The sequence below is a fragment of the Carassius carassius genome, chromosome 43 (assembly GCF_963082965.1).
Source record: "Carassius carassius chromosome 43, fCarCar2.1, whole genome shotgun sequence".
NCBI classification, from domain to species: domain Eukaryota; kingdom Metazoa; phylum Chordata; class Actinopteri; order Cypriniformes; family Cyprinidae; genus Carassius; species Carassius carassius.
The window spans coordinates 9,291,723-9,302,884 of NC_081797.1; the positions used below are offsets into that span (position 1 = coordinate 9,291,723).

General features: G+C 36.2%; 1 protein-coding gene across 1 annotated transcript in view; it reads left to right on the top strand.

The window, feature by feature from the left end:
• The window catches only part of mpped2 (metallophosphoesterase domain containing 2b), a 34,128-nt gene extending 23,215 nt beyond the window's left edge, over window positions 1-10,913 (top strand). The window contains exons 5-7 of the mRNA XM_059536442.1: window positions 9,855-9,970; window positions 10,111-10,224; window positions 10,440-10,913. Coding sequence (XP_059392425.1) covers window positions 9,855-9,970; window positions 10,111-10,224; window positions 10,440-10,558 — 349 coding nt within the window. The 3' untranslated portion in view covers window positions 10,559-10,913. The remainder of the gene's footprint in view (window positions 1-9,854; window positions 9,971-10,110; window positions 10,225-10,439) is intronic.
• The last annotated feature ends 249 nt before the right edge of the window (window positions 10,914-11,162 follow it).

Consider the following 11,162-nt stretch of genomic DNA (forward strand, 5'->3'; position numbering starts at 1 on the left):
TGTTTGCTAAGTACTTGTTTTTGTCACACAAAAAAAATTGGGGACATAATTTATTGCTATCTTACTGATAATTTTGATTTCTGTGTTACAAACATTAACAACAACAAACAAAAATATGGTACTCACTATTTGAACCACCACAGTGTGATTTATTTAGCTTGATCCAAATACAAATGTATCCAAATACAGTACTATCTAGTCCATCTAAAATATCTTAAGGTCTTCAAGCCAACCAAAATTAGAATGATAATTTTGTTAAGAAGTGGGAAAACCAGATATATGCGATGGGTGGTCTTGGTGGGGGTGCGCTGTGGTCATAGTTTTCCCAGTCTCTCCTGCAGGAAGTGCTTTTTGTTCCAAAACATCCTGGTGCTTTGTTGAGAGCCAGGACCAAAACGTAAGGCCGACCCCGGTGTGCCCTTCCAAGTGCATTCTCACAGTGGGCTGCTCTGACCCTCTCGACCCCAGGCCTCAGCTATCAAGGAGTTCATTTACGCAGCTTCATTCTTCTTCCCTACAAAGTGCTCAGTCAGGCTTGACTCCTGTCTAGCCGACGGTAGAAGACGAGAATGTTTTATGTCCATTTTTTTTTTTGCTATTCCCTTTCATGGTGGTACTCGCATCAGTACATTGACCTTGGCATGATTACTCTCTACAAATATCCAGCATACCTTTGTAGGCCTAACCATAACATCTAATAGAAGCGATGCTATCTTGCATAGCCTGGCAACCACTATCCTGATAATGCCAAATGTGGTAATCCTGCTTACGATATGCCAGTTATCCACACTGATATGTTCTGTATATTTTCCAGCTTGCAGCTGTGATTGGTTTGATTAACGTTTAAGCTGGTTGTGCTAGACATTGATTTGGCTTTTGAAATCAAAGGCTCTTTAATCCTCTTAGGAAAGGCAGGCGTAAGTCATGTGACCCAAGTTCATCATGGGTGAGTGTTTGCAAGGCCAGTAGGGCTGTAACGGTTAACCGCGAGCCGGTTGAAAATAGATTCAAATATGTGACGATTCAAATTGGTTAAGATGCTAAACAAACCGCGATTCAATTAGAGGTAGGAGTTGTGAATGTATGCCTGAGGGGAAATTATTGTCTTTAGAAAAGTTTAGATGGTATTTTTTTTCTTTTCATTTTGCCTCTGTATAATGCATATTAAAGTTCATAAGTGCAGCGCTGCTTTGTTTACAGATGAAACCAAGTAAACTCTTTATGCGCCACCTGCTGGCAGAGAGTGAATCTGTCTCATTCAGCTGTAGTCCACTGTGTAATTTTTTATTTATAGTTTCACAAAACTGAAGTCAAACCATTCTGAGATGATGAGTTTGTCTTAAATCTCATATTGTTAAAAAAATTGTGAATTGAATCGTGAATCGAATCGTGAGTTGAGTGAATCGTTACATCTCTAGAGGCCAGGCTATAATATATAGTGGGGGCGTGTCTATCTTGTTGCCATAGAAACCGTATCACCGATTCATTCTTATGATTATGATGTGCTTGTGAATGAATGATCAGGGATGATATAACAGTCATTTGTGTTTTTTCAGGACACAGAACAAAGCTTTATCTGCATTAGTATGGATACTAGATACAAAGTGTATGGTTTTGTCTCTGTGAGTGGTCAGAACGCTGTGTGACGCTGATAGCGCTAATTACATGAGTATTGGTAGCATTAGTATGTCATTTAAGGTGAGGACAGTTTGTCCCCATTGCTTTGTTTATGTTGATTGTCCCCACAATTTTATGAAATGGCTCTACTGTTTGAAGTCAGTAGGAGTGGGTGATATCCTGGTAGACACAATTAACCGACTGAATATTTGTCAACCGGCAGAGATTTTGGAATATTTTCTCTATCATTTTTCTAAAACAAGTGAAAAAGAGAAAAGAAAAGTTTAAGTGAAAGCAAACAGCTGAGAAAGAAAACATGGCGACAGTATGTAGGATCTGAGCATCTCTTAAAGTAACAGCAGTCTAATATTCCTGCTTTCTGTCATTCATGCAGAATATACAGCTATATATTTAATTCTTATTTATATATATATATGATTTCTTATTTATTTGTTCTACTGTAGTTTTTTTGTCCTGTTCATTGTAATTAGTGACTCTTTTCTTGTCTTCAGTGAGCTTGAGTTTTTTTTTCTTTTTTCTTTAATTTAGACTAATATTAGTTTTTCTTATGATATTGACACTAGTGACAAGAATTATGAAATGGGGTGGTGTTGGCGCAGTGGATAAGACACATACCTTTGGTGTGAGAGACCAGGGTTCGAATCCACTGTGAGACACCAGTGTGTCCCTGAGCAAGACACTTAACCCCTAGTTGCTCCAGAGGCGTGCGACCTCTGACATATATAGCAATTGTAAGTCGCTTTGGATAAAAGCGTCAGCTAAATTAATAAATGTAATGTAATGTCTATGTTATCATAAAGTCCTTGTTTAAAGCAAAAATAACTATATTGTGATATATATTTTTACCATTAAATAAAATTACTCATATTGTAATAGAAGATTTTGGTCATATTGCCCACCCGTATGATTCAGTAAAGATGCATTAAATTGAAAAGATATTTGTAAGCAAATTTGTTATTTGACATTTGTAAATACTGTTATAAAATATTTCTATTTCAAATAAAGGGTGTTCTTTTTAACTTTTCATCAAAGAAAAAAATTAGCTTCCACTAAAATATTAAGCAGCACGACTGCTTTCATCATTGATAAGAAATGTTTCTTGAGCAGCAAGTTGAGTATATTAGTCTGATATCTGAAAGATCATGTTACACTGAAGACTGGAATAATGGCTTTTCAGCTTTGCCATCTCAGGAATTAAATATATTAAAACAGAAGAGTTATTTTTCAATTGTAGTAATATTTCACATTATTTATTTTACTGTGACCAAAAAATGCAGCCTTCGTGGAAGTAAGAGACTTGTATAAAAAAAAAAACATACACTAAAAAAGATAGTTATTAATAATAATAGTTATAATTATATTTTTCCCTTCTTTGTCCGTAGAGGAAAAAAGACCAATATGATATAACTGGGTCATAAAGTTCCTTTCGATCAGATATGCAAACATTTTTCAGAAGGCTAAAAAAAAGATTTGTTGTGTTCGATGTAAATTGTTAGAAAACTATTGGACCTTTATTACTAAAACTGAACTTTTGAACAGTTTAAATGTGAAAAACAAATTGTTCATTTTAACAGTACACAAACCTTTGAACAAAACAGAGCCTTTGTACAGAAATTGCTTTGCTCTAAACGGTCAGTGTAGCATATTTGGTTTCCTGTGTAAATTTACCACCTTTCTAGATGATTTCATTATCACTGGCAAGGATGAAATAAATATTAACATTTTGTGAAGCGGTAAAATCACGTAATGCACTGATTTTAGTACACATGAAGACCCACACATCTTGACAGCTTAATGTGCTTTAAAGTATTGTACCTCGGTAGCATTGACTCTTGAAGGCCTGCTAATGAATATTAATGAACTCATCTAAATTGACTGAATTATTTTGTTGACAAGGATCTGTAACAGTCTGATGTTTCTCATCTCTCCTCTGATTTCACATTCATCTATCCACAATGTGATGGCTTTCACATGTTCCCCCGAGCATCGATCCTATGGCCTTGTTGTTGCAAGTCCCACACTCTTGCAGTTGAGTCATATGTTTCTTGCACTTTTAGCTTTCCCATGTTTAATTTTTTTTTAATTCGTCATTGACCTTCATGGAAAAATCGCAGAACTCGCACACTGTGCTTAAATGTAATTACCCCGTCCATCCGGTCCTCTCAGCTATCAACAGAAGCCTCCATAGAAGCAATGATTTTCTTCAGCTCCTGCTGACAAGCTACCTGCTCACGTCACTGATTGTAAGCTGACCCCTGGCTCGAAAGGTAGCGTCATTTGTCAGTGGTAATTAACAGCTGACATCTCCTCTGCTGGGCCTGATGGCTGGTGGCGTTCGAGGAGGATTGAGAAATCAAGGGGGGTGGAGGGCATAGTGAGGGCACAGGGAAAGAGAGCGATGGACCGACTAAAAAAAGTGGTCAGATGCCGTTAGTAAGCAGACTATACAAAAATATGTCAGCCATGTAGAAGTTTCTTTCAAAACTGATCTATTCACAAGCATACTAAGTAGTTGAGTGGGCCACAAGTTTATTTTTAATGTTTTTTTTTAGGGGGGGGGGGTGGGGGGTGCAATGTGCAGACACAACATGTTTCATTTAGTTGTAGTCTACCTTTGTAGTCAGCGTTATTTTAAAAGACAAGTTTTTTTTTACTGCAGTCTGGTTAGCTTTAGTGCAACATGACATGTAATTATATTATTATAGATTATTATAAATTGTTTTAATCTTTGTTTTAATCCAGTTTTGTTTATTGAGAGGCTAGGTCTTGTTTTTCGTTTTTCCTTTGATTTGTTTGAATTCACTGGTTCAATCTTTTTTTATTCTTGGCAAATGAATAAATAGCTTTAAATTAACATGAAGCAGTCTTCCTAAGCTATTTCACATCCATAATGTGAGTGTGAATTTGTAAAGATTTCTATTTTAAATAAATGCTGTTCTTTTGAACTTTCTATTCATCAAAGAATTATGAAAAAATTATCAGTTTCCACGAAAAATATTAATCAACATCTGTTTTAAACATTGATATTAATAAGACTGAGAAGCAAATCAGCATATTAGTCAGTTTTTTAAAAGTTATTTTAAACTGTAATAATATTTCACAATATTGCTGTTTATACTATAAGTAAATGCATTCTTGGTGAGCGTAAAATATTATTTCAAAAACTTCAAACTTAGACCTAATGTATTTTCAGACTTTGATGATATAGGGGCAGAAAAAGTTGTTTTTGGATTCATTTACATCTAAATATATTTGGTATTTGCACCATATTGTAAGGAATATTTAAAAGGTTTGTTGTCAGACTTGCTCTGGGATGTTCTCTGCGTTTACAAAATCACACTAGACAGGAAATCCCTAAAACGTCTCATTTCCTCTCTACTCACATTTTTCTTTTTGTCCCTTGTCCAGCTCCGTTGATAACCTTCTCCAACATCACTTTCACAATCACACATCTTTCCCTGATCCCCCTCTCTTTTGCCGTCCTGCAGTCAGGGGCAGATAAATATTTCAGTAATCCTTTTTGCATGTGAGGTGTTTGAAGGACTTGCAGGTCTGTGCATTAGAGCAACACACTGATTCCAAAGCAAGCACTGGGAGTGTGTGTTACTGAGGCTCAGCCGGCTGCTTCTGTGTGCCAATGTGTGTGTATGTGTCCAGGTCACTGAGAGTTCATCAAAACAAAGTGCTGACACAGCCAAAACAAACACACACGCAGACACAAATATACACTAGTGTCTCTGTACTGAACAGTTTTTGACAGTGAAAGTCTCTTTTCTCTCTCTCTCTCTATCCTTTTTTTAAACTTACATGGTTAAACTTTATTTCATTTTTTCTTCAAAAGTAATGGAATTAAGAAAATAATATAATGATTATATTAACTTTATTAATTATAATAATGTTTAATTATGTTAATTATATTTAAAAGTCACTGAAAAATGTTTTTGGTTAATTCTACATAAAAATGTTGTCTAATAATAAATCATTTAATTATTGCCAATCTTTACATTTATCATAAAGAGATGTTGCATGTTGGGAAGTAATGACATCTCATTAATAACTAGCTTGATGTACGGATGAAAGCCTGACTCGGTGCTGATGTTTGTGTGTGAGTTAAAGCAGACCAGCCTGAGTATGTTTGAAGTGAAAGTGACGTGACATACAGCCAAGTATGGTGACCCATACTCAGAATTCATGCTCTGCATTTAACCCATCCAAAGTGCACACACACAACAGTAAACACACACACCCGGAGCAGTGGGCAGCCATTTATGCTGCGGCACCCAGGGAGCAGTTGGGGGTTCGGTGTTTTTCTCAGGGGCACCTAAGTCATGGTATTGCCAGCCCGAGATTCGAACCCACATCCACCTAACCCTAGGGTTAGGAGTCAAACTCTCTAACCACTAGGCCACGAATTTGCGGGAAATCTATCAAGGTTTGAGAGATTGTACCCAAGAGTACCAGCCTTGTGCACAGTGTTCGAAAGCAACCACTCGCCTTTATTTGCCTTCCTATCAATCATCCGCGGACAAGCCCGGCTACCCAGCATACATACACTGAGACCTCAGCAGCCATTTCCTGTGTTCAGGCTATATTTCATCCACTATCAACTCTATTCTCTATTCTTAAACTCAAATCTATGAAGAAGTGCTAATGGATAGACAAACAGTAGACCAGCTATGAGACCAGCCTTTGATGATGGACATTAACCTGTTAACCTGCTCCCCCCAGTATGGGACTCACAGCTGAAAATGACCTACCTAACTTGAAATGGTCTGCTACACACAAAATTAATATTTGGAAAGAAGACACTTTAGGCTTTACTATCCTTCATCCAGAATTGATAATGCTCAAAAAGATAAAAAGTTATAGACACTGAAATGCCAAGAATTTTTACCACACTGAATGTTTTTTTATTATTATTTCAAAAACAACTATATGAAATCAGTCCTTGAGCAATCCAGAAAAGTATTGAGTTGAAAGTCACACGAAAGATACCATGAAAATTTAAATTCATGCAGCCATTATTCTGAGATTATGTATAGTCCTCCCACACCATTTGAGGAAAAATAACCACCAAATTTAACCCTTACAAATGTAAGGGTTCTACAAACTATTTTAATCATTATACATACCAATGCATACTTTTTCAGTTATAAAATAATAGACTGAATCTTAGACATCGTATAAGTGATTTATTTGAGCACTAAAAAAATACAAGAATACATTTTTTATCAATCAAAAGAAACAAAGAAGAGAGGGGGAAAAAAGAATTAGTTTTGTATGTCAAGTACATACACTTGATTGCCAGACATACAGCATTCACACTGATTGCTGGTCATACAATCAGTAATCACATGCTGATGGCCGGTCATACAGATGGCTGACCATATAGTCATTGTCACACTCTTATGGGCGTTCATATCGACAGCATTCACACTGATAGCTGGTCATACAGCCAGTAATCACACACTGATGTATATTTTCTATATAAAAAATAATAGAAAAGGTATTTCTAGCAATAGAAATATTCTCTCATTGGTCTAAAATGGTCTGCTCTACATAAATACATTTATCAGACACTTTTATCCAAAGCGACTTACAGTGCATTCAGGCTGTACTTTTTTTTTTTGACCAGTATGTGTGTTTCCTGGGAATCGAACCCACAACATTTTGCACTGCTAATGCAATGCTCTACCACTGAGCCACAGGACCACCCAACACTTGGGGTTTGGGGTATATGTCTCATTTGTCTGTGTTTATTTATTTTTTTAGTAGATGTTGGAGCCTTGTCACGTATGGTTAGGAAACGTATTTGGAGAACAGCTGTCTTATTTGACAGACCTTGTTCTTTTGCAAGGTTTAACTGGGTCTCTAAGTATAATTGGCAGTTATTTTAAAGCGACAGTCTCCATGCTTTTTCCTTTTTTCCTCTAAAACCTTTTCTTTCTTTCTGTAATTGGTTTTCAATACTCCGCTCCAGGGCTGACTGGGCCCTAGTCCCTCGTCTATTTCAACATAATTCAGTGAATGAAAAAGAAAATTCAGGCCTCAGGTCTCAGAGAACATGTTATGAAAACCCTTTCCCCCTTTAGTCTTAACCTTTTGCTTCTTAGAGGCTCTGACTTTGTCAAGTGCTCGTAAAAAAACCTCCGGACAGCTGGGCATGTGAGCTCATACATATATGTATGTCTGTGAGCACCATAGAATCAAGCTCTTTAAGACGCATTAATGCGATTAGCTGCTTCAACTAAGCTATTTAGTATTTGTAATCTCATCCTTTTTAATGCTTCTTTCATTTCAAGCTTTTTTATATTAATCAGATTCATCAATCGGGTCATATCACAAGAGGATTCACAAAAATCTACTAAAAGTAATGATGAAATTTCTTAAGATTAATTAGAATTAGTTTGTAAGTCAATATGCCTCAATATTACCATAATAATCATACTAGATACGTTTTTTTAAAATTATTATTATTATTTTTTAACTGGCTTGATGGGATTTAAACATGCCCTATGTAAGAATGTTTTCATATGTGCTGAATGCTGCTAAAAATTTTCATAATTATAAAATTGGTAGATTTTACCTTTGTGGTTGTAAGACAAGTCTTAAAGGGTTAGTTCACCCAAAAATTAAGATTCTGTCATTAATTACTAAACTCACAAATCCATTGTTCATCTTCGGAACACAAAGATATTTTGGGATGAAATCCAAGAGCTTTCTGACCCTGCATAGACAGCATTGCAACCGACACGTTAAAGGCTCAGAAAAGTAGTAATGATATTGTTATAATAGTCCATGTGACATCGGTGGTTCAACTGTAATGTTCTGAAGCTATGAGAATACTATTTGTGCGCAAAGAAAACCAAAATAATGACTTTATCCAACAATTTTTTAAAGGTGGTAGTTTCTCTGCTGTCTATGCAGGGTCAGAAAAAAAAATCATTTTCATCAAAAATATCTTTAGTTGTGTTCCGAAGATGAACAAAGGTCTTAAGTGTCTTGGAACGATATGAGGGTGTGGAATTTCCATTTTTGGATGAACTGTGCTTTTAATTTAAGCAATTTTTTTTAATCTGTGTATGAATGTCTTTATGAACCAAATTATGATTCACCAAAAACTTTGATACTTTAATATATTCTAAATGCAAGAAAAAAATTAGTAAATTTTAATCATATGCACAAAAAAAGCTAACACTTATAAGTGCTAAGATGAAATATCCATTTCCCAATCTTTGGCACATGGTTGCTCATTAAGAGTACTCCAAATTCATTAACTTAAGAACAAACTGATGTGCATACAGTACATGCGAGTTTTGAATGAGATGTTCTCCTTTATGTAAAAATAGAAAAAATATCCATGGCAATTACTAAAGAATCATCTTTTTTGAAGAACAATCCTAAATTTAAGAAAACCTAATCCTTAGAAAATAAGATAAAAGTATCAGAATTTTACTTTTAAGACCATTTCCTGAATCCAACCCCAGAGGTTTCCTTGTATCCAGACCATTCATTGAAGCTATGTTATTCAGATTCACATTAATTAAGCACATTAACATATAGTCACCTCCATTTTAGCATTTGTTTCAAGCCGGGTTGAAATCCTGCACCGTAGTGCAGCTTCTGAAGTGCTGTTGAGCAGTTGCAGACATTGCTCTCCACAGTGCTTCCAACTCTCATTTGTCTGCACTGCCTCCATCCATCACCCATCTCTGCTTATCAGCATGGGGTCAGTTCCTGCCCTCTCTACCAAGGCCTACATTTAGCCCCGGCCTTGCACAGCCTTGTCTAGCTGGGGCCAGACACTTGGCCCTTATCAGACGGGGTCTGAAAGTGGTAAATAAAGGTCTGGCCCGGGTTACTGCAGGCTGTCAGCAGGCCCATCCCAGAGGGGAAATAAAACTCTTATTAACATGCTTCTGCTCATTGGTGCTGACAGCTTGATCAATCTGTTTCCTCTGCAGATGACCTCTGCAAACCGCCGGACGCCCTGATGGAGACTGAAACGAATAGCTTGAGTTGTGCCATGGCCTCAAATCTGATACTGCAATACTCGAAAGCATTACCACTCGGAAGCCTTACCAACTAGTCTACTTTGAAAATAGTTTTTGATTATACTGTCAACTTTTGCGAATGTGTGAGAACAGCATGCAGGTATGTGTATGTTGATTTCGACATTTATGAAGTGTGTAAAATGCGTCTGTCTGCTCCCACAGGACCCCGTGGTTTAATGGATGGGGGTTTAACTTACCTCGTGGCCAGTCTCTCCTCGATAAGTGGAACCAGATCCCTGAAGATGTAGATATTCTTATGACACATGGGCCTCCTCTGGGTAAGCACTGAAATGTGGATGTAACTCTAGATGTTGAGTATGTATACATCAGTTTGTGTCTGCGGATGGACTGTTGTATTTTAAAATCATCATAAATTTGGTGATATGCCACAAAGGATGTGATGTTGGACTTTGTCCAGGGTTCAGAGATTGGGTCCCAAAAGAACTTCAGAGAGTTGGCTGCGTGGAACTACTCAACACAGTACAAAAGAGGGTCCGACCCAAACTCCACGCATATGGGGGAATACATGAAGGTAAGAGCATGGCACTCTTATATAACATTTTATATATATATTAAAACATTTCGAATAAATACAATGCATATAAAATGTTCAAAATATTAAAGTAATAATACAAATATTATAAATTGTACTATATTTAAAATAAATATGCGGATAACGTATAGATATTAAAGCATTTTATTGTATATCAGATAAATGTATAAAAAGGTTTTCTTTCTCATTCTCAGGGTATGGTATAATGACAGATGGCTATACAACATTTATCAACTCCTCCACATGTACAGTCAGCTTCCAGCCTACCAATCCACCAATCGTATTTGATCTCCCCAACCCAGGAAACTCCTGAGACTCATTAAACCCCACCCCTTTTTCTACATAACTTTTCCTTACTTAAAAGTAATAGTCTTTTTGTACTGCTTGTATTTAAAAATGCATGGAAATGTAATATTTCTTTTTTTTAAGTCGGATTGAAGCCGACACCATTTGAATGACTTGAGAATCAACTATTGTAGGTAAATAATAATTTGTGAATTCATATTTGTAATTTGTTTGCATCAGTTGCCTTCCGTTTTATTTTTTATTGGTCAGGATCTTAAAAAGTGGATTCTAAAGGTACTCCCAAAAGTTTCAGCAATACTTGACCATGTCTGATTTAATATTAATTGTGCTTTGTAAATTTAATATAAACTTATTCATAGTTATGAACTCTTGTGTGGTGTATTCAATTTTGGATTTAAATAAGTGCGTACTTCACCCCGTCAAAGGGTCCAATGGGTCTGATATTTATTACTCCAATCAGACTTTGCTCTTTTTTTCATCAAGAAGACATTTTTATCTACCAGGCCATTAAACACCATAACACAAGCATTCTTCCTTTCAACATAAAATAAAGTGACACAGTTTATCAGACAACGGAAGCGATTGTGTGTTGTGAATTGAATTTTTATTAT